This window comes from Triplophysa dalaica, chromosome 10, assembly GCF_015846415.1.
Source record: "Triplophysa dalaica isolate WHDGS20190420 chromosome 10, ASM1584641v1, whole genome shotgun sequence".
NCBI lineage: Eukaryota > Metazoa > Chordata > Actinopteri > Cypriniformes > Nemacheilidae > Triplophysa > Triplophysa dalaica.
Window position 1 is genome coordinate 2244180 of NC_079551.1, and position 26408 is coordinate 2270587.

Consider the following 26408-nt stretch of genomic DNA (forward strand, 5'->3'; position numbering starts at 1 on the left):
TTACAGATGAATTATATGAACTCAGAATGACAGACACATCGGATATCCAAATATTAAAGGGATATATTTCTGTTATCATTTACTCATCATCATATTGCCTGTATAAACCTGTATAAATCTATTTGTTCTTCTAAACACAGAGAAAGATATTTAGAAGAATGTCAGCACCTGAACAGATCTCATCCCCAATTTCCTGTCATACACACCTGCACAAACAAACAGTTCAATGTGTTTGACAATGACCTCGTCCACTTTATTTCCTCATACAGCAGCTCATGGCTGTAGTTCAGTATTTCAGTGTATTCTCCGTGATTTCACTGCAGACTGTGACACTGGATTAATTCACTACAAACTGGATTTTCATGACGTCACAATGGAAGATTTAAAGCAATACTAGTATTTTTTCTAGTTGTGTAAAAGACTGAGAGAATATAGTATTAAATTGTAAGGGATAATATGGTTTTACAACCAAAGTCTGATTGAGATGCTTTAAGGTTTAAGGTCATATTTTACTTTTATAAATAATGGGAGGGTTTAAGGTTGAGTGCAGATAAAAATCTCAGCCTTTCAAGAGATTCAGGAACCACAAGTGTTTTATTGTAAATGTGGAGAATGAAACTGAAAGTATTGAATGTGCAATTTACAAACCTGTCACTCATTGTGTAAGAGTAAAAATAAATGTGATTGATATACATTTGATTATATTGCTATAGACTTAAATATCTGACTGAATTGATGAAGTGATGTTAGAGGATAAAACGTGTGTTTGATGAACCTGAGCAGCACCCAAAACCCACATCATCCCCCTGAGATAAAAACACAAAACATGTTTAAAACCATACACTCTTAAACACGATTACATTTACTACGATAGTGTTTAGTAATATTTTAATACTGTTAAAACAGCAATTCTTTTTTGAGTGTTTTGCAGAGAGAAAAATATGGAAATGCGCAATATTTTAGATAGACTTTTAGCGGCACCTATTGATCTGATATTCAAACACATACACACACCTACACACACACACGCACACACACACACCTACACACACGCACGCACGCGAACACGCACACCTTATTATAAACATTATTAATTATCCACAAATTATTAAATACTACTAATAATAATACAAAATATTCTTTGTATGGCAGCACATGAGAAATGCGTAATTCTTAAATAAATCAAACAATAAGTGCCAAAAGATCAACAAAAAGAGCCACAAGATGTCGCTAATGCAAAGATTTTAAACATTACATTTACATTTATGCATTTGGCAGATGCTTTGAACAAAGCTACTCACATTGCATGCATATTGCAATTTCGTGGACTCGAACCGATAACCTTGCGCTTTTAAAGCTATGCACTTACCACTGAGCTACAGGAAACATTACCCTACTCAATGCAACATTGAGTCTTCAACCATATTCCTCACTGTTAGAATAAATGAAATATCAAAGATTAAGTCCAAACACAAACTTTTATAAACTTTACAAAAGCCCTTGACGTTGGACGATCAATAATCATAAATATAGTGAGCACGGTTATATTTTAATACGTAACTTCAATAGATATTTATAAAGAATAACATCCGGTCACAAAATTCATGTTGAATGTCAACTATAATGCACATCTATTAGATTTCTTATATTAATTACAATAAGAAATCAAATCACGTGTAAATATTTCTAAGTGTTTCACTATGGGCTCATTCATTAATTATAAGTATTATTTCAATCTCAATAACATTTAAAGGGAGTGACGTAGACTGATTTCCGTGTTCTGTGTTCTGCACATTTCCTCACACGCTTAAGTGGTTCAAGAAATCGAAAGCAGCATGTTTCTTCTTAGCGGGAAAGATTTGCCAAGAGCTACAACAGTAAAGTAAGTTTAATGGATTATATTCTACATGTTATAGTGATTTTAACCGTTGTATGGTTTCTGTGTATACAGGTTAAGTGAACCCACAACATAATTTGTTTTTTAAATCAATGAAGGCAAACAATGAGTGCTGGTAAAAATGCTTAAAAAAATGTAAAAAATAAAAATATTATATGGGTGATATAAATATGTTTATATAATAATAATACATATAGGCTACATTTAGGCATTTGTTAGGTGCTTTTATATTAGCATCAGCGACATTATATTCATCTTAAATATACATTTATGATATATTTGCATTATACTTATTTCAAGTATCCGAGCTTAAAACTGTTGAAAAATCACACAAACTTGAAAAGTTTAAATTAAGTTTTCCATCACAAATTGAAGCAGATGTCTTCACCACTTTAATATGATCTGTGTATGAGAAAAACATTTATGAGTGATCATATAGTGTGTTATGAGCTGGCAAGTTTCGAAACAACATAAGTCCTTCTCTGTCAGTTTTGGGAAAACTATGAATGTTTGCATAAAATATTTGGGTTTATAAATGTTTTTAATTGACTATTATGGCATATTTTATAACTAATGAACTTAAGTAGCAACAGAAACTAGGTATAAAAACGAATAAGAAGATATAAAACATTCATGAGAAAAACTAGTTTTCTGCTCTTGTTGTATCACTTTCAGTCAGCGCTTCATTCAAACATAACAGAAAAAAATACCTTCTTGCTTTCCGTTGCTTTACTGAGAAATGCACCTCTGCACAAATGACATGTATAAACCACAATCATTTGATCTCGGTATGAGAATACGTATAAGAGCGGGTATTGTTCGTTATGTGCGGAGATGTTTGAAAAAAGAAGACGATCTTCTCGGTCAGCTCTTAATGATTTATTGAAAAGTGAAGATTACCCGTAATTAAATATTATCAGAAAATGTGAGTCCTTTTTAAGAGTGGAATGCATGAGCCTACAGCCATAACTACCGCATATTTCTAATTACAGAAACGTTTTAACAGCTTTATAAGAAACAGTGTCTCCTGATTAAACTCCCATTGAAATAAAAAATGTAAGGGAATTTAGGTAAACGGTGGACAAAAACCCATTCATATCGATTGCCATTGGACGTCTAGGGGTGCGAAGGGATCGTATGCTTCAATTGGACTCCCACTTCGTGCGCTTTCTAATGACGAGTCAATTTTTTTCCCTTATCGCAGTTTAGGAACAGTTCCCTTTCGAGAGCGGTCACTTCGACATTGCGGAGAACCGCATATGAAACTTCTCAACTTTTTTCACTTCTCCTGAAGTCTTATTGGATAACGCCAGTAAAAAAAACTGGCCAATTGTCGCAAGAATGCAACAGTATGCAAATACTGACGAATCCAGACATTATAAATACAGTGCATGTGACGACAATCCTCAGAATCTTCTTTTTCAAGCTGCCATCGTTGAAGACGCAACTGGATACTTCTTCACCGCATCCGATGGCTTCCTTCTGTTGTCTCTGCGCGGGTCCCATTGACCCGCAGGATACGCACAAGCACCCCGGACCTCCACGAGGAGTTCATAAGGGTCCTCAAGAAGGCCGTCAGCGAGCTCGACATCACCTGGAGTTCACCTGAGGAGCCAGTAAAAAGTAAGCTCGACTCGTGGTACCTTCAGGCGGGCCGCCGTCAGGCCACATCAAAGAGGAGTGCGCCATTTTTCCCAGATGTCCACGAGCACGTGGTGAAATCGTGGTCTGTTCCTCAGTCGGCGTGCGTTCACGCTGCTTCACAGTCCATGTTCGCGCATGTTCTCGGAGCGGAGGCCCACGGTTATGTGCGCATACCACCCGTCGAGGAGACCCTCACCGCTCATTTGTGCCCTTCAAGCACCTCGTTGGGCTCGGACCCAGGCCTGCCGTCTAAGCCGTGCAGGTTTGGCTTACGCATCCGCCGGGGAAGCCGCTTCCGCCTTGCACGCAATGGCGGTGCTGCAGGTGTTCCAGGCTAAGATCCTTCAGTCGCTGGATAGCGGCAGCCTGGAGGCGGACGCCACGAGGGATCTGAGGGCAGCGACCGACTTCGCTCTGATGGCTACGAAGCGGACCGCACAAGCTATCGGCCGATCCATGGGATTTATGGTCGTCCTCCACCGTCATCTGTGGCTTACGTTGGCGGACCTAAAAGACGCTGATCGTAAGTCTCTTCTCAACGCCCCGATCACTCCCTCCGGCCTCTTTGGTGACGTCGTGGAGTCGGTGGTAGAGCGCTTTGGGGAGGCGCAAAAGCGCGCCAAGGCCATGAGTCACGTGCTCCCGCGACGCTTTTATCAACCGTCTCCGAGAGCCCGTTCTTCATCCGTGCCGCACACCACGCAGAGACCGGCCAAACAGCACGCTGCGTCTGCTCCGGCTTCTCGAGGTCGTGAGCTGGATGCTCGGCCTAAACAATGGTCGGGCCCACCTAAGAAGAGGTACGGATCGAAGAGAGGACCGCCGTGCCACGACGGCGGAGTGTCATCGTCTGCCAAGCCGTCGTCCAGAGAGTTCGTGAGCGTTCCCGGTGGCCCCCAAACGCCGCTGTTTGCATCAGTTTTCCCCCGCGGTTGCGGGAGAACATTGCAATGTTGTAAATGTTTGTGTAAATGCAAAAAGGACACAAAAGGAGCTCTTTCCCCCTCACCCAGCCAATACTGCGTTCCTTGCCCTGCCACGGTGCAGCGCGAAGCCGCAGTTAATCCCGGCTATAACCAGCCTTCCCTCGTCCACGGTCTTTCCCGTGGGCGAGATACGGCTGGAGTCTCACGCACGAGCCATTTCCCCGCCAGTGCTATTGGCCTCGCAACACCAGCGTGGTTCCCTAAACGGTCCGCTGAGGGTAACGGCCGAAGAGATTCAGCCATTATGTCTGTTTCTGGACGCGTGGAAAGCCATTCCGGGCATTTCTCATTGGCTACTAAATAGAACACGGGTACACCCTGCAGTTCAGACGCAGACCTCCCCGCTTCAGCGGTGTGGTTCCGTCGCTTACGTCATCGCAAAATGCGCCTGTGTTGAGACAGGAAATTTGCAGCCTGCTCTCAAAAGGAGCGATAGAGCTCGTCCCTCCGAACGAGCGAGAAAGCGGGTTTAACTGCCAGTATTTTGTAGTGCCCAAGAGAGATGGTGGTCTGTGTCCAATTCTGGGGTTGAGACCCGTCAACCAAGCCCTTCACAAGCGAGCGTTCAGAATGACAACTCTAAACAGATCCTGGCGCAAGTGCGTCCCGGGGATTAGTTTGCATCCGTGGATCTAAAGGATGCGTATTTTCATGTTCAGATGGCCAAGCCTCACCGAAAGTTCCTGCGATTCGCTTTCTAGGGTTCAGCATACCAATTTGCTGTACTCCCGTTCGGACTGGCATTAGCTCCGCGCACATTCTCGAAGTGCGTGGACGCGGCGCTTTCCCCTCTCAGAGCGAGCGGAATACGTTGATTTTAGCCCATTCATGGGAGGCGCTATCTGGTCATACGCAGATGCTGCTTCGTCACTTGACATCCCTGGGGCTGCGCGTGAACATGCAGAAGAGCAAGCTCACTCCGAGTCAGTCTATGACGTATCTGGGGGTATGTTTCGACTCAGTGGAGTTGCGCGCTCACCTCTCTCTAGAGCGAACAGAGTCCATCTCTTCAGCTCTACATTTGCTCAGGCCGGGTCGGTCTGTTCCCTTGAGAGAGTTTCAGAGGCTTTTGGGTCTCATGGCGCCAGCATCGGCGGTCTGCCACCTGGGTCTTCTGCACATGCGACCGCTACAGTTTTGGCTGAAGGCTCGGGTTCCATGGAAAGCATGGTCCTCGGGTCGAGTGCGAGTCCCGGTTACACTCAGTTGCCTCAGTGGCCTGAGCCCGTGGCTCGACCCGAGCATGTTCAGTCGGGGAGTTCCCCTGGGGCTGGTTACGAGACACATAGTCGTTACGACAGATGCGTCGTCCTCCGGATGGGGCGCGGTGTGCGAGGGCATGCCGGCATCCGGCCTTTGGACACAGTCACTGAGAAAATGGCATATAAATCGTTTGGAGCTGAAGGCGGTGTCTCTAGCTCTCCATACTTTCCAGTCGAGGCTGGAGAAGAAACATGTCCTGATTCGCAACGAAAACATGTCCGTGGTTTCGTACATAAATCGCCAGGGAGGAGTCCACTCAGGAACTCTTTTCAAACAGGCTACGAGTCTCCTACTGTGGGCAGATCGGCATCTACTCTCTGTCAGGGCAGCGCATATCCCCGGTCGTCTGAACTGCGGAGCGGACATGCTTTCGAGGGAAGGTCTTCCGCACGGGGAATGGAGGCTTCATCCCGACTCAGTGTGGTCGCTTTGGGAAGGCGGAAGTGGATCTATTCGCGACGAGCGAGAACGCGCACTGCCCGCAGTATTTCTCTCTGACCCACTCCCCCATGGGGAGCGACGCTCTGACGGTGCGTTGACCGGAAGTTCGGCTTTACGCGTTTCCTCCGGTGAAGATCTTGCCCCTGGTGCTGTGCAAAATCAGAGAGGAGACGGCGACGGTGATCCTCGTCGCTCCATTTTGGTAGAATCAACTGTGGTTTCCGGACCTGAGCGAATTGTTAATGGCACCGCCGTGGCGGATTCCCCTCAGGAGAGACCTGTTGTCCCAAGCGAACGGCACGATATTTCACCCCAGCCCGCAGCTGTGAAGCCTTCATGCCTGGCCTCTTCGATGGTTTTAAATGCACTTCCTCAGCGTGTACGTGACACTATTTCGGAGTGTCGTGCGCCTTCCACCAGGCGTTTAAACGCTCTCAAATTGAGGGTGTTTGTTAAATGGTGCAGTAGTAACAATATCGACCCGATGTCCTGCCCCGTGTCGGATATTTTATGCTTCCTGCAGCACAGGCTGGACAACGGCGGACTCCCGTCAACACTGAAGGTTAACCTGGCTGCTATCGCCTCGTTTCGTTCCCCGGTTGATGGGGAATCGATTGGAAGGCACATGCTGTTGGTCAGATTCCTCAGAGGAGCGAGGAGACTTTTTCCCACGTGATCCCCTTCGGTGCCGCCTTGGGACTTAGCGCTGGTGTTGAAGGCTCTCTCTTCTCCCCCATTCGAGCCTTTGGACGCGGCTTCCATTAGAGAGCTCACTCTAAAAACTGTTCTCCTTCTTACCCTTGCTTCGGCTAAGCGCATAGGGAATCTACAAGAATCTACTCAGTCGTTGATGATTTCCTTCGTTTTGGAACCGGCGACTGCAACGTCACTCTCCGGCCGAAATCGGGTTATGTGTCAAAGTCTATGTCTACCCCATTTAGAGCACAGGTCATTTCTTTGCCCGCTTTGTTTTCCGACTCGCCAGACTCGCAGCATGCTAACGCTCAGAGAGCGGTCTGCCCAGTAAGGGTTTTACGGGCTTACATCGATTGCACAGCCGGCTTTCGTCAGTCTGAACAGCTCTTCGTCTGTTTTGGTGGGGGAACTAAAGGTCGGGCTGTATCAAAGCAGAGGCTCTCTCACTGGGTGATGGACGCTATTACCTTAGCGTATGAGAGTCAGGGACAGAACTGCCCCTTCGGTATCAGAGCTCATTTGACTAGGGCTATCGCCTCTTCGTGGGCCTGGTCTAAGGGCACATCTATTCAGGACATATGCTGTGCGGCTGGCTGGTCTTCGCAGAACACTTTCGCCAGGTTCTACAGATTGGACGTGTCCTCTTTGTCGTCTCAAGTCCTCTCGGTGAGTGCTGATCACTCTTTATCTTCTACCTTATAATCGCTTATGTTACACAGTTGTTGCCTCGTTGCTGTTTACGCTGTGCTTGGTGTACTTTTATGATCTCTGTTATATCCGCCCGGGAATCCGTGCTGGCTCTTACTGTTGTGGTGTATGCCCTATTTCAGCGCAGCCCGCTGCATTTGTTGGGTTTGGATATGCAAATTTGGCAGGAGCCTGATCTAGCAGTTCATTGACCTGTTCAGTGATTTGGCAGTTCATTGTGAAACAGGGGCCTACAGACTACCAGATTATAAATTTAGGCCCATGGTCTCTGTGGTGGCCGCTGACACTCAAAACCTATCCCATTCATTTTCATAGGCTCATGATGGACACTGCCGCAGAAAGGTCTGATTCGCCCGAATTCCATGTGTGTGGACCGTCAGGGGCCCCCGGGTCGGGTCTTGGAGTTCCGCGTCCCTCCGACCTGTTCGACGACTCGGTTTGGCCAAAAAGACACAGACAGCCTACCAATGGTTTACTATTGATCAGGATCAAGTCAGTTAGAGATAACAAGGGTTCACTCAAAACTGGGCGAGTCAGCGTTTAGTCATTACGCCACCCGTAGCTGGAATCTGCTTCCAGAAGATTTCAGACATTCACCAACAGTAGCTACTTTTAAATCCAGATTAAAAACACACTTGTTTAGCTGTGCATTCACAACCTGAGCACTGTGCTGCTTTACATCAACTGCACTTCTATTTCTAATTTATTTTTATTTGCCCTTATTCTTTTTATATACACAGTCACATTTTTTATCAATTTTATTGCTGTTTTATTGTTTCTTAAAATCGAAAGTTTTTGTGATCTTAAATCATTTGCATTTTAAAGATAAGACTTATTTCTTTCTGTCAATCATTTTATGTAAAGCACTTTGAATTGCATTAGTGTATGAAATGTGCTATATAAAAAAACTTGCCTTGCCTTGCCTAATGTACGCTCTAGAATACAGGGGTCAAAAGGACACAGGGCCTCGATATGCGAAAAGTTTGACGGCCAAGGGCTCCCTTATCGGGATCTCGAGTTCCTTGTCTCTAGACACTTCTCGAGACCCATTTCTTCCATGAAGCAACTGGGTATCCCTAAGCCTAACCCCTTATCCATTGAGAAGAATGGGAGGAAGTGAGATGTACGAAAAATAAGAAAAAATATTTAATATCACGTCACCAACTAGCCCTTTAGTGTCGTCGAGGGCCACGAGACGCAACTTTCTGCTAAGTGTTGGGCTCCTGGGGCCTGCGTGGGCTGTACGGGAGCCTCTGACAGCTGCAACCTATCCCATTATTATCATAGGTGGCTATCGTACGATGACCCCCGAATGACCCAAGTGAGCTTCGAATGACCCCAATTCAAATTCTATATCTCATGGTGGCCCCCTTATTCATTTCCTAGAGTATGGGGTCGGCTATTGGATCACAAATGTGAACTTTAATTTACATCCATTTGAAGTACTGTTTATCTCTTACACTATACTGTGGGGTGAACATGTTAACCTCATTACAAACACAAACAATGGCCATTTAGAGCCTTTCTACATCGGCCAACTACGGGGGCACCGTCACATAAGTTACAAATGTACACCCAAAAAATGAGTCCCACTCATAACACTTTTGACACGGCACCTGTAGGTGTCTAATGGACACACACTTCTTAGGCTTATGTAGCACATCTGTGAGCTTTAATGCACATCATTTTGAAGGATTGTTCATATTTAACACTGTTTACACTGTTGGTTTAAGGTGAAAAAGACGAGGTTAAATAATTACCCTTAATAGGCTGTGTCCATTATCTACCTATGTCAGCCGCGTCAAATAGGTTACACATGTACTGTCTGTTATCTACCTATGAGGAACCGTCATATAAGTTATGAATGTGCACTTTGTCCATTATTTACCTATTAGGGCCCCATTGGATAAGTTACGATTGGGCCTTCCTTTGACCACAGGAACTCCCACTCATAACACTTTTGGCATGGCTCCTTAAGTAAATGATGGACACACCATATTCAAAATTCGGTAGCACATCTGTGAGCCTTAATGCACCTCATTTTAAAGGGCTATCCATCTCATACACTCTACTGTTTGTTGAAGTGATACAACTCCTTTTTAAGGCTTATAATGACCCTTAATAGGCTTTTGTCCATTATTTACCTATGAGGGCTCCTTCAAATAAGTTCGAGATGTTAGAAATAGCCATGTGTTACAAAGTCCTATGGATTCCCAACATGTAGGAGGAAATAACAATTCACAAAAGTGCATCCCTCTTAATAGTGTCACAGAGCAAGTGAAATAATGCTTTATTCCATATCAGTGTGAAGTGTTACGTCTCATATGCACTATATTATTATTGATTTTAACTGAACAGCTCATTACCAACATTAATTAATGACTCTTAATAAGCAATGTCCATTATTTACCTATGAGGGTCCCATCAAATATGTTACGAATGTACATGCCACACATAACTTGTTTGACAGGGCTTCCATAGGTAGATGATTTACATCCCACTCATAACACTTTTGGCATGGCTACCAAAGGTAAATGATGGAAACACTATTCCTAAGCTTTTTAAACACGTTACCATGCTGTAATCAACAGGTAATGGCCAAATAAGTAAAATGCATCCCACTCATAACACTTTTGACACATAACCCGTAGGTATCAAATGTAGACACCTTGTCTAGGCTTATGGGGCACAACTGTGAGCTGTAAAGCACGTTATCACGAAGGCCAGTGTCTCTTGGCCCGATTAGATAAGTTGAGAATGTACACACTGTTTTTGAGCTTAATAAACAGGTTACAAAGCTGTAATAAGCAGGTAATTACTAAGCAAGTAACACATGCATTGTCCTTTAATAACCTATGAGGGCCCATCAGATAAGCTATGAATGTAAACCAGAAAAAGGCCAAGTCCCAGTCGTAATCTATTTGATGGCTTCAAGTAGGTAGCTAATATACACGCCATTTTTAACCTTCTGGATCACATCTGGGAGCTTGAATGCACGTCAGTGTGAAGTATTGTGTCTCCTCTTCACTCCATGGTTGGTTGCAGCTGCATAACCCATTGACAAGGTTGTAATAATGACCCTTAGCAGGCTCTTTCCGTTATTTACCTATAAGGGCCCTATCAGATATGTACACACGTTTTTTTGCTTCTAGAGCACAAAGATGAGCTTCAAAGTACAACATCATGAAGGACCGTGTCTCTTAGGCACTCTGCAGTTGGTTTAGGCTGTGTAACACATTGCTGAAGTAAACGAGACCACTGAAAGGGATCTCGCCCTGTCTACCAATAGGGGCTGCTTCGAGGAAATCGCAGTTGTGAGATAACTAGGTTTGGATACATATTTCGCTTTTATGACTCAAAATTCGAAACGAAGGGCTCTAGTGTGTTTGGCGTGTGTCACAATGCAACTCGGGGCCTCTCGGCTCGAATCTGGCCAGTCGGCACCTATACGGAGAGGGAGTGGTGGCCGTCCACGTGTTCCCCGCGTAGGGTTCTCTGGGGCGCCGTTCGGCGTCCGGGGCGTCGGGCAGGCCTCCGATACGTTTAGGCTCAAGTGGGATGTGTACTTTCCCTTCATTTCGGGACAGCCGTGCGACCTGGGAAAAATTTGGGGGCGTCGGCGCACAGCGTCCATTAGGAGCCGTCCAGCTCGTGTCATTTCAGTTACACGAGACATCTGATGGCCTAATTTTCATTTAAAATTGCAGCGTTTATAGTAAATTGCTTATCAATGTGGATCATCTTCATGTAAAAGTTATTGGGCGGAACATCCGTTAATGTAATAAGTATGTTATGTAATAAGTAAAAACGATCGCAACTTCTGGCTCAAGAGGACTTTAATAATAACGTACCACAGTTTTTGTATTTATGGTTTTCCATACATCATGTCTGTGTTTAGAATCAGCTGTTTAATTTAAGTTGGAATTACAGTGCTGTTAAAAAATAGTACCAATGTCTGTAAGAATCTGCAAACAGTTGGTTTAACCAAAGGCCTAGTTTCTGATTTTTGTGATCAAAACCTTGTATAGTTATTATATTTGTAATTTATTCATTTTTATTTTTCACTGTCTTATGCTTCACCCTTTATTTCTCATTTTCTTACCATGAACAGTCTTTGTATTTAACACTTATATTGTGATCTTCAGGTAATGACTTTGTGTCTTTCACACAACTACATCAGTGCTTAAGCAGTTCTGTGAATATAATCAGAAGATCTAGGGCTGAACTTTACCTCTGAGATGACTCTTCCAGATAAACAGAGGTAAGACTGTGTCATCACTTAAAAGAAATCTCTGACAAATAATGAAAATCTGTCATGAATTACACGCACACAAGGGGAGAACACAAATGATATTGTCACGGATCGACAAGGTTGAACTCAATTGCAGGCAGATAGGACAAGGCAGATAAAGGGGTTAATAGATTTATTAAATAATATATAAAAAAGACTATAAAACACAAAACAAAACCCACGCGGGGGAAAACAGGACAGGAATATATAACTTTAACAGGAAACACCGACTAACTAAGACTACAAAACAAACACTGGAAATACAAACACTAAACTAACTCTTACTTTTGACAAGGGAATACAGGAAACAGGAACAAGGAACAATAACTTGGCATAGCATTAACAGGAACGAGTACAAGAACATCCACAGCGTAACGTACAGCAAACAAGGACCAGGTATCACATACAATGAAAGCGCACTAGACAAAGAAACATGAGGACTCTTTATAGGCAAGGTAATTGACACAAACTAGGAAACAGGAGGGTAGGGAAACAATGACATGACTCGGGGAGAGTATGGAAGGCCATGAGTGTCAAAACCATTATGGAAAGCCATAAGTGTCAAAACCATCTCTCCCCACAAGAAACAGAGGATTCTGTATGATTCCACCTCTAATCCAAGAAATACCAGACAGGGAGAGGTGAAACCATGACAGAACCCCCGCCTTAAGGAGCAGCACCCTGATGCTCCTCAAAGGCACGAACAAGACAAGGCAGACTGGGACAAAGACAAGACCAAACAAAACATGGAGAACAAGACTAGGGGCAGACAGGCAAGAACAATCAGGGGATTAGGGTGACTCAATAAAAATAACAAACAAGGGAGGGGGGGTGGGGGCAAACAAGAAAACACAGGGGACTGTCCAGAAGGGGTAGGGCTGGGAGGGGTAGTCCTAGCCCTTGGGGCCGCGCCAGGGCGCGGAGCCCCAGGGGGATTGACAGGGGTAGTCCTGGGGGGAACTGTCCTAGTCCCCTGCAGGACTGTTGGTCTGGACCCCGGCTGGGATGCAGGACCGGACGAAGGCTGGACGGCCGGCTGGAATGCCGGATCGGACGAAGGCTGGACGGCCGGCTGGAATGCCGGACCTGACGGCGGCTGGGCAGCGCTCTCTGACGGCGGCTGGGCAGCGCTCTCTGACGGCGGCTGGGCAGCGCTCTCTGACGGCGGCTGGGCAGTGTTCTCTGACGGCGGCTGGGCAGCGCTCTCTGACGCCGGCTGGGCAGCGCTCTCTGACGCCGGCTGGGCAGCGCTCTATGACGCCGGCTGGGCAGCGCTCTCTGACGCCGGCTGGGCAGCGCTCTCTGACGGCGGCTGGGCAGCGCTCTCTGACGCCGGCTGGGCAGCGCTCTCTGACGCCGGCTGGGCAGCCGGGCTTGGTTCCGGCTCCTGGGACGGGCTTGGTTCCGGCTCCTGGAAGGAATCCGCGGCCGGAACGGCCGCTCGGACAGTCACCTCCCCACGGCGCCCCCCCAAAAAATATTTGGGACTGGATAGCACCGGACTGGGTAGCACCGGACTGGGTATCACCGGACTGGGTATCACCGGACTGGGTATCACCGGACTGGGTAGCACCGGACTCGGTAGCACCGGACTAGGTAGCACCGGACTGGGTAGCACCGGACTGGGTAGCACCGGACTGGGTATCACCGGACTGGGTAGCACCGGACTGGGTAGCACCGGACTGGGTAGCTCAGGACTGGATAGCTCCGGACTGGGTAGCTCAGGACTGGGTAGCTCAGGACTCGGGACCACAGGACTCGGGACCACAGGACTCGGGAACACAGGACTCGGGACCACAGGACTTGGGACCACAGGACTCGGGACTGTCCTCCGTTGCCTCTTCTTTCTCCCCCGCTTGCCAACAGAGCTGTTGGGCAGTGGAGTGGCTACCGGAGGCGAGGAGAGACCCACGAACCCCATCCGCAGGACCAGGTCCTCTGGGGTGGAATCCAGGGGTGGTGAAGTGCTCGGCGAGATAGGGTACCGGCTCTCCTCACGGTGCATTGCGTACCGGAGAAGGTCGGTGAACCCCAAGGGCCGCAGCATCCTTACCTCTGAGGGCTTGAGGGGTTCATCGAGGCAGCTGTTGAAAAAGACTTTGAGTTCCGCCTCGGTGAACCCTAAATTGCCCGCAGAGGCTAGGAACTCCCAGGCAAAGTCCCTTATGTCGGACCCCTTCTGCCGGAGGCCGTATAGTACGTGCGCTTGGCGGCAACGTAGAGCCGCCAAGGAGGTGGAACTCTCTGCCGGCTGGGTTCTGTCTGGCGCGTTCATTATGTCACGGATCGACAAGGTTGAACTCAATTGCAGGCAGATAGGACAAGGCAGATGAAGGGGTTAACAGATTTATTAAATAATAACAGGACTATAAAACACGAAACAAAACCCACGCGGGGGAAAACAGGACAGGAATATATAACTTTAACAGGAAACACCGACTAACTAAGACTACAAAACAAACACTGGAAATACAGACACTAAACTAACTCTTACTTTTGACAAGGGAATACAGGAAACAGGAACAAGGAACAATAACTTGGCATAGCATTAACAGGAACGAGTACAAGAACATCCACAGCGTAACGTACAGCAAACAAGGACCAGGTATCACCTACAATGAACGCGCATTAGACAAAGAAACATGAGGACTCTTTATAGGCAAGGTAATTGACACAAACTAGGAAACAGGAGGGTAGGGAAACAATGACGTGACTCGGGGAGAGTATGGAAGGCCATGAGTGTCAAAACCATTATGGAAAGCCAGAAGTGTCAAAACCATCTCTCCCCACAAGAAACAGAGGATTCTGTATGATTCCACCTCTAATCCAAGAAATACCAGACAGGGAGAGGTGAAACCATGACAGATATGTGAAGGTTTCTTTTTAATGAGGTCTGAGGGCTTTTTATCCCACAATAGACAGTAATGTAACATCACAACAGCCTGTTCTCTGATATTTCCAAATACATGTCACCTAAAGGGCGTTGTTTCTGCAATAGTCTTCTTTATGCTAAAGATTTACAAAATATGTTTGATATCTTAACCTTTCTTTTGATAATGATAAATGTGGTTTCAGAACTTGTGACTTATTATGAGGAGAGTTAACTTTGATCGTACAAAACTATGTTGATGTGAAGTTAATCTGGATGAGAAAGAGGAAAAAAGTGACACAATTCAAACAGATTTCAAATCCACGGAATCCGTCTAAGCTTAGTATTTAAAAGGTTGTTTGGTTCCAGGGTCCAGTAGAGAAAGGTAGGAAAGGTTTCATGGTTTACTGTCAGAAGACTAGAGCAGTAACAAGTGTAACAAAGAGGGCAGGGATGAGGAGAAGAGGATCCAAATGCAGCAATACGGTTTACTGGTAAAACAAAACAAAGATAACTGAACTTGATCTGGACCAGAACCATGAAAACAGAGGCTAACAAAAGACAATGACCAACAAAAGACAATTGGAACACACGGGTATAAATGTTAATGGTCCTATTCACCCCGCTCTGCGTGCCTTCCGGATTGGAGATAGGCTTTACTCGCACAGCTCTCTGTCGCTGGTCTCTGTTACATTCACCCCCCTAAACATCACTCCTATCCGGGTCACAGCACCAATTTCACCGGTTCTACTTGCCTCGCTGTGTCCACGAAGAAACGGTATTTCTCGTTTACGAGCACATGCCTATCAAGGTTGGCTGTGCTAGACACAGAGAAAGTCCACTTTCTCAATGCGCCCATCGTGCAAGGTGTAGCAGTTCCTGTGATAGTATTGTGAAAGTCTCGTGTCCAGTTGCTCTATGTTTTATGACCTTGTCTCTCCTTGTTCCTGTATCCCATGTCAGTAAGTCAGTTCAGTGTTAGTACTACTGTTTACAGTGCCTTGCGAAAGTATTCGGCCCCCTTGAACTTTGCGACATTTTGCCACATTTCAGGCTTCAAACATAAGTTAATACAGTGAAAAACAAGCCACGGCTGCTAAATTTCTCATTGGAAATTCCACTGCACTTGGAAATGTGTCAGAATACGGAAATTAAAACGATCGTAACTTCCGGTTCACACAAACTTTTGTTGGTCACACATAGGTATAGGGGCGGTGTCCTGTACAGGATGCAACAGCTTTAACTTAAAATACAGAACTTCAGTATTATTGTTTTGTCTCAGAATGCACACAATGTTGTTTTGTAAGGCATGCTTGTAAAAACGACTTAACTGTCCTAATTTAATTGAGGCCTAGTCCTGTCTTAATCTAATCTCTGTCTGAGAAACCGCCTCTTAGTGTTTTACACAGTTAAATTATTGGATGTTTCTTATGTCTTATTTGTGCATGCTTGTTTCCGTTCCCTGCATCTATGCAAGCTTCTTCTCAACTCTCAACTCAATTTATATAGCGCTTTTTACAATTTTCATTGTTACAAAGCAGCTGTACATGAGACACATTGAATACAAGTATGAATTCTAAAGCAGCCCCCCCGGCCAGGCAGAACAATAAGCAAACGGTGGTGAGGAACCCAAAACTCTCATCGAGAAAAAAAACCTCAGGGGAACCCAGGCCCAACCAGGGGATTCCAGTTCCCCTCTGGCAAAAGCTGCTGCCTCTGCACAAGCTCAACAGTGTTTGCACAACAAGGCTTAATAAAATATAAAAATTAAGGATTTAAGATTATCCTTAACAATCTAATAGCATTTGAAATGTTGTAGGAAAAACAAAGTTGTCGCGTCCTTTATCCAGCTCTATCCTCTTAGCTCTTTTCAGGTCACAGCTTCCCATTCTCAGCTCTGCCATCAGGTCTGGGCATGAACTGCATCCTGCGGTAACCTTGGAACAAAGAGACAAGACTGACTGAGAGTAGAGTACTTTTCTGCACTCTTTGATGCAACAAGTACATCATGTGTTGTTGGATGTGTTGCTGGTTCCAGTTGATCTAAATAATGCAGCCTAAGTCCCCTGAGGATTAATATTATGGATGTATAGTGCATGCAAGATTAAAAAGATGAGTCTTTAGTCTAGATTTAAACTGACAGTGTTTAAATCTCTTAGGACATGTAACTTTATGCATTTAGCAGACATTATAATCAAAAGTAAGTTACAATGTTGATTCATTGTTGATGAAGACACCATCTCAGTGTGGACGAAAGGCAAAAACGGAGCGAATGAAAACGCACTAGTGTAGACAGGGTCTCAATCTTATCATATTTTTATTTAGTTCTTCCTTCTCTGTTTTGTGTCTCACAGATCAACTTCAGCTTTATTAATCTCTGTGTCACTCAAGAGTGACAACTCCAAAAATGATGGACCAAACTTCAGTGAGAAAACACCATCAGATATCAAAAGGTATGTCAAATGTTTCTTATTGAATGACAGTTACATGTCAGGGTTTTCACAGTGCAGGCAGACTCAGAGGTTAGGGGGATAACAGGGACTTTATACAAACAGGACTAAAAAGGCAAAACAAAAAACCACGAGGGGAAAACAGGAAAGGATAACTTTAACAGAAATCAAAGAGAAGGACTCACTAGACTACAAACACTTAGGATGAAACTAAACTAATACAACACGAGGTAATATTAACAAGGGATATAGATTTTACAGAACAAAAGACAGGGGTAACTCACACGACAGAATTGATAACAAGGACAGCGTACAGGGAACGAGATATAGTACCGTAACATCAAACAATCCGAGAGCACAAGACAATAGACAAGAGGGTGTTTTAAAGGGAAACGAACATAGGATAATTGGCATGGGACAGGTGTGGGTAATGAAACACTTAGGAAAGGTTAACAAGGAAACGAGATGGAGGGAAACACAGACAAGACATGAGAAGGCGCATGTCAGCCAATATGTAAGCAAAGACATGTCCTACTCACACAAAACCCAAAGACTATGCCATGACTCCACTGCAAGACAAGAATAACCATGACATGATAGTGGAATCATGACAGTTACACTGTGTTAGAAAGAACTGAAATTAGTATTTATAATGAAAGTTTAAAGCACTGCTTGATCTGTCAGGATCACTATCGTCAAAGATGTATATATTATGATATGGTTGTGTTCTGGGTCTAAACTCCCTGACCATCCATTAGCCAGCATGAATAAGAGCAAGGGAAACGGAACAGAAAAACAGATGTCATTAGTTCCCAAAGACGTTTAAGTGTAAAACATTATGTAATGTAATTGAGACTTATGAAAAGGAATAACAGAAGTCGAGTCCTGATGTGCGGTGAAGTTGTTGAAGGAGGAGGGTTGTTCGCTCCTGACATCATAAGCTGCTGATATCTGAATGAATTTTAAACTGAAGCTGTAATAGTGTCATATATTTCTATAGGTAGAGGATCAGTTGATCTGAGATTGAATCATGTGACCTAAAAAGCTATATGATTGATTTCTTGGTGTAGGGTTTTATTCATCATTTTTCATTGATTCAATCAAAATAAAGTGTTTATTAATGGATTGTTTAAATAACTACATGCAGAACATTCACGAGGGCTGAAGATGTTGTGTATATTAATGATTAACACTGTGGTTATTATACAGATTTATTTCCCATCATTCATCTTTCTGTAGTGATGAATGTTGGTTCATACTGTAAATAAAAAGCACTTTTGATGATAAAGTGATGGAAAAATAGAAAATGCTTTGACTGCTTTAGTATCTATCTGATTTATGTGTGTTTGTTTTAGTCATCGATGGCAGGAGACCTTAATAAATATAGGTTCAGAAATCACTCGGTGGAAAACACTAAAAGAACAAAAAGGAATAAAGAGTGATGAAGAACTGACAACTTTTCTGCTGGAAAGGTGAGAAATCAAACATGACAAATCAATTAAGATGAAAATTGACAATAAGATCAGAAATATGATGTACACTGTGTTCATGTACAGTAATCTTTTTTATTATTTTGTAGTAACAGAAAACAATCAGAGTTTTAATAATGTTAATATGATCAACAGCCACAGATCACCAGAAATTGGCAGAGAATAATTGTATCCACATTCTCTTGCAAATGAGAACATTGTCGTAAGAGTTGACAACATGTGTTGCTCTCATGTCAACTTTTGTAGCTTATGAAGAACAATAATTGTATTCAAGAGATTTCTCTCATGTTTGGTTATTTTTGTTTGCTAACAGGATTCAGTTTGAGACATCAGATGCAGACCTCCATACATCTGAAGATGATATTTCCCGAATCTTTCAGGTAAAAATCTTTTTATTTATTGTCTATTAATTTCACAGGCTGAAAGCCTTTTTTATGTTCATGCTTTACTTTCAGGGTCTTGATAACAAAATAGCTGTATTTTTTAAGAATGAGCTGGAAAGGTTTAAGAAAATATTGAAAAATGAAAACACACAATACTATGTGAAGGACTTTAAGGAGAACAAAAACAACATCAGAGAAACAGCCCTTGATGTCACAATTCACTTTCTGAGAAGTATGAAACAAGATGAACTTGCTGATACTCTGGAAGGTAAGAAGTTCTTAACATCACTATGTAATATTCTCACTTACACAATGCAGGAGATGAGGAATAATATCTATACACAATGTGTTTTGTGTTTGTTTAGATGAGCTGATCTACACATGTCAACTAAAATCAGATCTGGAGAAGAAGTATCAATGTGTATTTGAAGGAATCGCAAAGCAGGGCGACTCCACACTTCTAAATAAGATCTACACGGATCTGTTCATCACTCAGGGTGGAGGTGAACAAGTCAATACTGAACATGAGATAAGACAGATCGAGGTTGTTTCCAGACATCTAGAATCACCAGACATAGAGATTAACTTCAAGGATTTGTTTAAACCACATGAACAAACCCAGACCATCAGAACTGTAATAACAAAAGGAGTTGCTGCCATTGGAAAATCTGTCTCAGTGCAAAAGTTTGTTCTGGACTGGGCTGAAGGAAAAGAAAACCAGGATATCAGCTTCATATTTCCTCTTCCATTCCGAGAGATGAACTTGAAGGAGAAATCAGAAGTAAGTTTAAAGGATCTTTTATGTGAGTTTTTCCCAGAGATTAAAGGACTGGACCTTACCAGAAAAAACAAAAAGATTCTGTTCATCCTTGATGGTTTGGATGAATGTCGTCTTCCTCTGAAGTTTGATGGTAATGAGATATGGAGTGATTTCACATCACCTGCTCCTCTGGATGTTCTCCTGACAAACCTCATCAAAGGAAATCTGCTTCCTCACGCTCACATCTGGATAACCACCAGATCAGCAGCAGCCGGTAAGATTCCTCCTGAGTGTATCGACAGAGTGACAGAGGTCCGAGGATTCAATGATGAACAGAAGAAAGAATACTTCAGAAAAAGATTCACAGATCAGAATATGGCCGACACAATCATTGATCACGTTAAAAAATCAAAGAGTCTCTTCATCATGTGCCACATCCCAGTGTTCTGCTGGATTTCAGCCACTGTGCTTCAGAACATTCTGGAGAAGAAGAGCAAAGATCAGACTGATGACACACAGGAGTCAAACACTGATGATACTCCTAGAACTCTGACACAAATGTACATACACTTCTTACGCTTTCAGATTCAACAGAGCAGAAGAAAGTATGATGGAGAATACTCGCCTGATATCTCCTGGGACATCGACTCAATCTATTCTCTGGGGAAACTGGCTTTTGAACAACTAGAAAAAAGTAACCTGATCTTCTATGAGTCAGATCTGGAGGAGTGTGGCATTGACGTCACTAAAGCTTCTGTGTATTCAGGGATGTGCACTCAGATCTTTAAACAGGAGACAGGGATCATTTATGGTACTGTGTACTGCTTTGTTCACTTGAGCATTCAGGAGTTTGTCGCAGCTCTGTATGCACATCTGTTTCTAGACAAGAACAAGAAAAATGTATTTGTTCAAGAACACATGGAGTCAGAAGCCCAGAATGAAACACTGACTGGTTTACTGAAGACTGCAGTGGATAAGGCACTTGAGAGTGACAATGGACATCTGGATCTTTTCCTTCGCTTCCTCCTCGGTCTGTCACTTGAGTCCAATCGACCTCTCCTACGAGGTCTGTTGTCACAGGAAGAGAGCAATAAGCAGAACAACACAGAAATAGTCGAGTACATCAAGCAGAAGTTTGAAGATAGTTTATGTCCAGAGAGATCCATCAATCTGTTTTACTGTCTGAATGAACTGAATGATCAAACTCTGGTTCAAGAGATTCAGAAGCATCTTAGTGAAGGAAGTCTGTCATCTTCTGACCTCTCACCTGCTCAGTGGTCTGCTCTCGCTTTTGTGTTGCTGACATCAGATGAGGAACTGGAGGAGTTTGAGCTTCAGAAATACAAGAAATCAGATGAATGTCTTGACAGATTATCACCAGTCATCAAAAGCTCCAAAAGAGCTCTGTAAGTAATGTGGGGAAGTCAGTTTCTAAAAAATATATTCGGTGATGGATAGCGCATACTGTACTGTAGATAAAGGCAGCTGTATTCTGAGGCAATGCGTCTCATTGTTTACATTAATTGTTAAAGTGTTTTATGACTTGTAGACTAAGTGATTGTAATCTAACAGACAAGAGTTGTTCAGCTCTGGCTAGAGTTCTGAGCTCAGATAACAGTCTTGAGGAGCTCAACATAAGCAATTATAATCTACACAATTCAGGGGTCAGGCTACTCTGTGCTGGACTCAAGAACACAAAGTGTAAATTACGCAAACTGAGGTAGGTGTATAGTTCCCTTTCTGTCGGTCTCTCGATTCAACCAATCACGAGGCACTGGGATACTGGCCACTCATAGCAGACCTCGCTTTCAGAGCGATTAGCTTTGTGAAAACTTTTTCAGAGATCAAAGAGGAGATACAAACATGCACGGTTTGTGGAAAATACAGCGATTTTTTTTTTTTTAACTTAAATTGTGTATGCACTGTGACGGGTGAAGCAACGACACGCACTCATGGAGGTTTTAAGTCCCCGAAGGGATTTCTTTTAATTCAACAAATGACAAACTTAAGCAGTAATCCAAAAAATGAATACACCACGTGTGTGTGGTCCACAGTCGGGGGGGAGAAGTTTTGTCCTTCCTGTCTTCCTCCTACAGGGAGTATAGCCGTCTTGCAACCCTCTGTTGCTTCCCTTGCTTCCGGGGTATGGGTGCACGATCCTGCCGGTCGTTACTCGTCCGAGCCTGGGGAAAGGTAAGAGCACAGCCTTTACCAGACGCATGTCCAAAGGAGATCTTGCTCACCTTGTGATCTGAGGCAGACTCTCTTATAGCCGCCGAGTTGGCCTTGATTTGTAACGAACGGCAGGTGTGCCTCGTTGATCCGCTTAATCTCCATGGCGACACTGACTGCGCCAGGGGTGACTCGTCACAGCACTTTGCATTGGATACTAAACAAACAATAATATTCATTAAAGCCGTGTCATATGACCTCTTTAACATACTCCAGACAACCCCATGTGTCGCTGTCTACAGACGTGCTCTCACAAGTAATTCCAAGTCTAAAGTCCTCAAAATCAATTCATACACAATAAAACACCTTTTATACAGACAGGCAGTTTGAAGAGTTCTCGTTAGCCATGAAAGCTCTGTTACTCAGAGAAACCTTGCAGTTTGAGCTATAGTGTAATGTAGCTCTCACTGAAATCATTGTTTTATTAAATATTTACATTTACATTTAGTCATTTTGCAGACGCTTTTATCCAAAGCGACTTACAAAGATTTAGGGAACAACAAGCGATATGTCATACAGGAGCCATAGCTAGACCACTGCCTGTTGAGAGAAAGGGCTAGTTTTTTTTGTCTGTCAGGTATTCACAGAATAGAGAGTTCACAGAGTTGGGTTTTAAGTAGTTTTTTGAATGTTGTGAGAGATGTGGTTGACCGGACAGAGTTAGGAAGAATGTTCCACAAGGAAGAAGTTGTGAAAAATATACTGTCCTTTTGAGAAGGCAATACAAGACGCCGCTGGTTTGCTGAACGCAGGGATCTTGATGGGGTGTAGGAGTGGAGGAGGGTGTGAAAGTAAGCCGGTGCAGATCCAGTGATGGTCCTGTAGCCAATCATTAGTGACTTGAGTCTGATACAAGCTTCAACCGGTAGCCAGTGAAGAGAGATGAAAAGGGGAGTCACGTGAGCCCTTTTGGGCTGTTGGAAGACGAGGCGTGCTGCTGCCTTCTGAACCAGCTGAAGTGGTTTGATATCATTTGCAGGAAGACCAGCAAGGAGAGCATTGCAGTAGTCCAACCTTGACATGACCAGGGCTTGGACAAGGAGTTGTGCCGCATGCTCCGTGAGATAGGGTCTGATCTTTCTAATGTTGAATAAGGCATATCTGCATGACCGTGTTGTCTTAGCAATGTGATCATTGAAGGACAGCTGTTCATCAAATATGACTCCGACGTTCCTGGCTGTTTTGGAAGGAGTGATTGTGATATTGCCAAGATGGATTTTGAGATTGTGTTGCACCGTAGGGTGTGCCGGAAACACAAGTAATTCTGTGTAGGCAGGGTTCAGCTGGAGGTGATGCCCTTTCATCCAAGCTGAGATGTCCTTGAGGCAAGCTGCAATGCGAGCTGCTACAGTGGTATCGTCTGGGTGAAATGAGATGTAGATCTAGGTGTCATCAGCATAACAGTAATTCGAGAGTAAATATACGAGTATTTAAATAAATAAATACATAAATTAATTCATATGTATAACTATTATCCTATGATGAAACATAAGATTTACCAGTTTGTCTGAGAGAGAGAGAGAGAGAGAGAGAGAGAGAGACAGAGATTTTTGTGTATGTGCGCTTTCAACTGTTTCTAACTTTTATCTTGTGTTAAGAACACATTTTGATTTGAAAGTTTTTGTGAATCACGATTTGTGCTTGAAAACATTCATATGCAGGTTTCAATTATGAATTTGCATACAGATCCTTAGTAAATGAGGCCCATATGTCATCACAGCATTTTGGTGTGAAAGATACTTGTTCTAATTTCTCCATTCACAGTCGTTTAACGGAACAATAATACGGTTACGTTTTTTGTTAAACCGTCTCATTATAATACACAAGAATCAATCTCTTCATGTGTGTAAGGTTCTTTCTGTAGTAAATTATTATTTCCCTCTTTGATATTTGTGTTGTTAGTGAAAGATCAGCTTCATCTGGATTGACTTCTGTGTCTTTAAAGAGTGATCGATCTAAACATGATCCACCAACCTTCAGTGAGAAAACACCATCAGTTACTGAAAGGTATTTTAAAGTCCAAGTGAAATAAAAAGTGTTTATTGTTAATATTGTCACGAGTGCTTGCAGGATAAAGTGTCCAAACAAAGGATTTCCAAATAAGATACTTTTAATTAAACAAACCAAATTAAAACCAGGAACAAGAACTCACATTGACATTAAACATAAGTAACATTCACAATACGGACAAAGAACTAATGAACACGCAGGGCTTAAATACAAAGGGAAGACACTCAGGGAAAACAGAATCAGGTGCGGAACTAATTAACAATGATGAAACACAAGTGAAAACTAATAAACTAATAATAAAATTAACCAAGGGAGGGAAAAAACAAACAAAACATACAACAACCGTGACAAATATCTTACAAATGTGACATTCACTTTGTAAAATAAATGTGCCCTCATAATCTTCAGTAAAAATCTTTAAATGCACTTTTTTTGTATTGCCTGATCCATCTCATATGACATCAGATGGACAGTATGGGCGGAGCATCCGTTAACTCCTCCCCTTCAACTGTCTGTCTGCTGCCTGTCCCTAATTTAATTTAGGCCTAGTCCTGTCTTAATTTAATTCCTGTCTGGGAAACCGCCTCTTAGAATTTTACTAACACAGTCAAATAAATGAATGTTTTGCATGTGTTTTTTGCGCATGCTTTTTTCCTTTCGTTGCATCTATGCAAGCTTCTTCCCTTAAGACATTTACAATATGCATTTAGCAGACATTATTATCCAAAGTTAATTAATCACAATGTTGATTCATCGTTGATGAAAACGCCATTTCAGTGTGGACGAAAGGCAGAAACTAAGAGAAAATGAAAACACACCAGTGTAAACAGGTTCTCAATATCATCAGTTTTGTGTCTCACAGATCAGCTTCACCTGTATTCAGCTCTGTGTCACTCAAGAGTGACAATTCAAAATGCGGTGTACCAAACTTCAGTGAGAAAACAACATCTGATGTCAAAAGGTATGTCAAATGTTTCTTATTGAATTACACAGTTAGTCTGTTTTAGAGAATACTGGATTTGAAATCACAATAAAAGTTTAAAGCACTGATAGTTCTGTCAGGATCTCTGTCATGAAAGATGTATATTGTATGATATGGTTGTGTTCTGGGCATAAACTCCCTGACCATCATGGCAGACAAAATGAATAAGAGCAAGGGACACAGAAACATTCACGAGGGCTGAAGATGTTGAGTTATGATTAACCCTGTGGTTATTATACAAATGTATTTCCCATCATTCCTCTTTCTGTAGTGATGAATGTTGTGTTAGACTCTAAACAAGAAGCACATTTGATGATCAAGTGATTGAAAAATGTAAAATGCTTTAACTGTTTAAGTATTAATGTGATTTATATGTTTAAGTGAACGATGGCAGGAGACCTTAATAAATATAGGTTCAGAAATCACTCGATGGAAAACACTTAAAGAACAAAGAGGAATAAAGAGTGATGAAGAACTGACAACTTTTCTGCTGGACAGGTGAGAAATCAAACGTGACAAAACAATCAAGATGGAAATTGACAATAAGATCAGCCCTAGTATGTGATGTAATTTTTTTTGAAACACTGTGTTCATGTACAGTATTTTTATTTATTTTGTAGTGAAAGAAACAATTAGGGATTTAATAATGTTTTTATGATCAACAGCCACAGATCACCAGAAACACTGCACGCATATTAACTTTTTTTTGGCAGAAAATAATTATATCCACATTCTCTTGCAAATTAGAGGATTGTCGTAAGAGTTGACAATATTTTTTGCTTTTATGTCAACTTTTGAAGCTTATAAAGAACAATAACTGGTTTCAAGAGTAAAATAATGTTTGATTATTTTGGTTGGCTAACAGGATTCAGTTTGAGACATCAACTGCAGAACTCCAGCATTTTAAAGATGATTTTTCCCGAATCTTTCAGGTAAAATTATTTTTATTTATAAGTCTATTAGTTGTCTTTAACAGGGTGAACGCCTTTTTATGTTCATGCTTTTACTTTCAGGGTCTTGAAAAAAAAATAGCTGTATTTTTCAAGAATGAGCTGGAAAGGTTTAAGAAAATATTGAAAAATGAAAACACACAACACTATGTGAAGGACTTTAAGGAGAACAAAAACAACATCATGGAAACAGCCCTTGATGTCACAATTCACTTTCTGAGAAGTATGAAACAAGATGAACTTGCTGATACTCTGGAAGGTAAGAAGTTCTTGACATCACTATGTAATATTCTCACTTACACAATGCAGGAGATGAGGATTAATATCTATTCACACTGTGTTTTGTGTTTGTTTAG

General features: G+C 42.8%; 1 protein-coding gene across 1 annotated transcript in view; it reads left to right on the forward strand.

The window, feature by feature from the left end:
* The first annotated feature begins 1824 nt into the window (after positions 1-1824).
* The window catches only part of LOC130429788 (uncharacterized), a 39440-nt gene continuing 14856 nt past the window's right edge, over positions 1825-26408 (forward strand). The window contains exons 1-12 of the mRNA XM_056758572.1: positions 1825-1882; positions 11781-11896; positions 17150-17248; positions 18601-18717; positions 19049-19115; positions 19191-19386; positions 19484-21284; positions 24013-24117; positions 24968-25081; positions 25484-25600; positions 25968-26034; positions 26116-26311. Of these exons, the coding sequence (XP_056614550.1) occupies positions 11874-11896; positions 17150-17248; positions 18601-18717; positions 19049-19115; positions 19191-19386; positions 19484-21284; positions 24013-24117; positions 24968-25081; positions 25484-25600; positions 25968-26034; positions 26116-26311 (2902 nt within the window). The 5' untranslated portion in view covers positions 1825-1882; positions 11781-11873. The remainder of the gene's footprint in view (positions 1883-11780; positions 11897-17149; positions 17249-18600; positions 18718-19048; positions 19116-19190; positions 19387-19483; positions 21285-24012; positions 24118-24967; positions 25082-25483; positions 25601-25967; positions 26035-26115; positions 26312-26408) is intronic.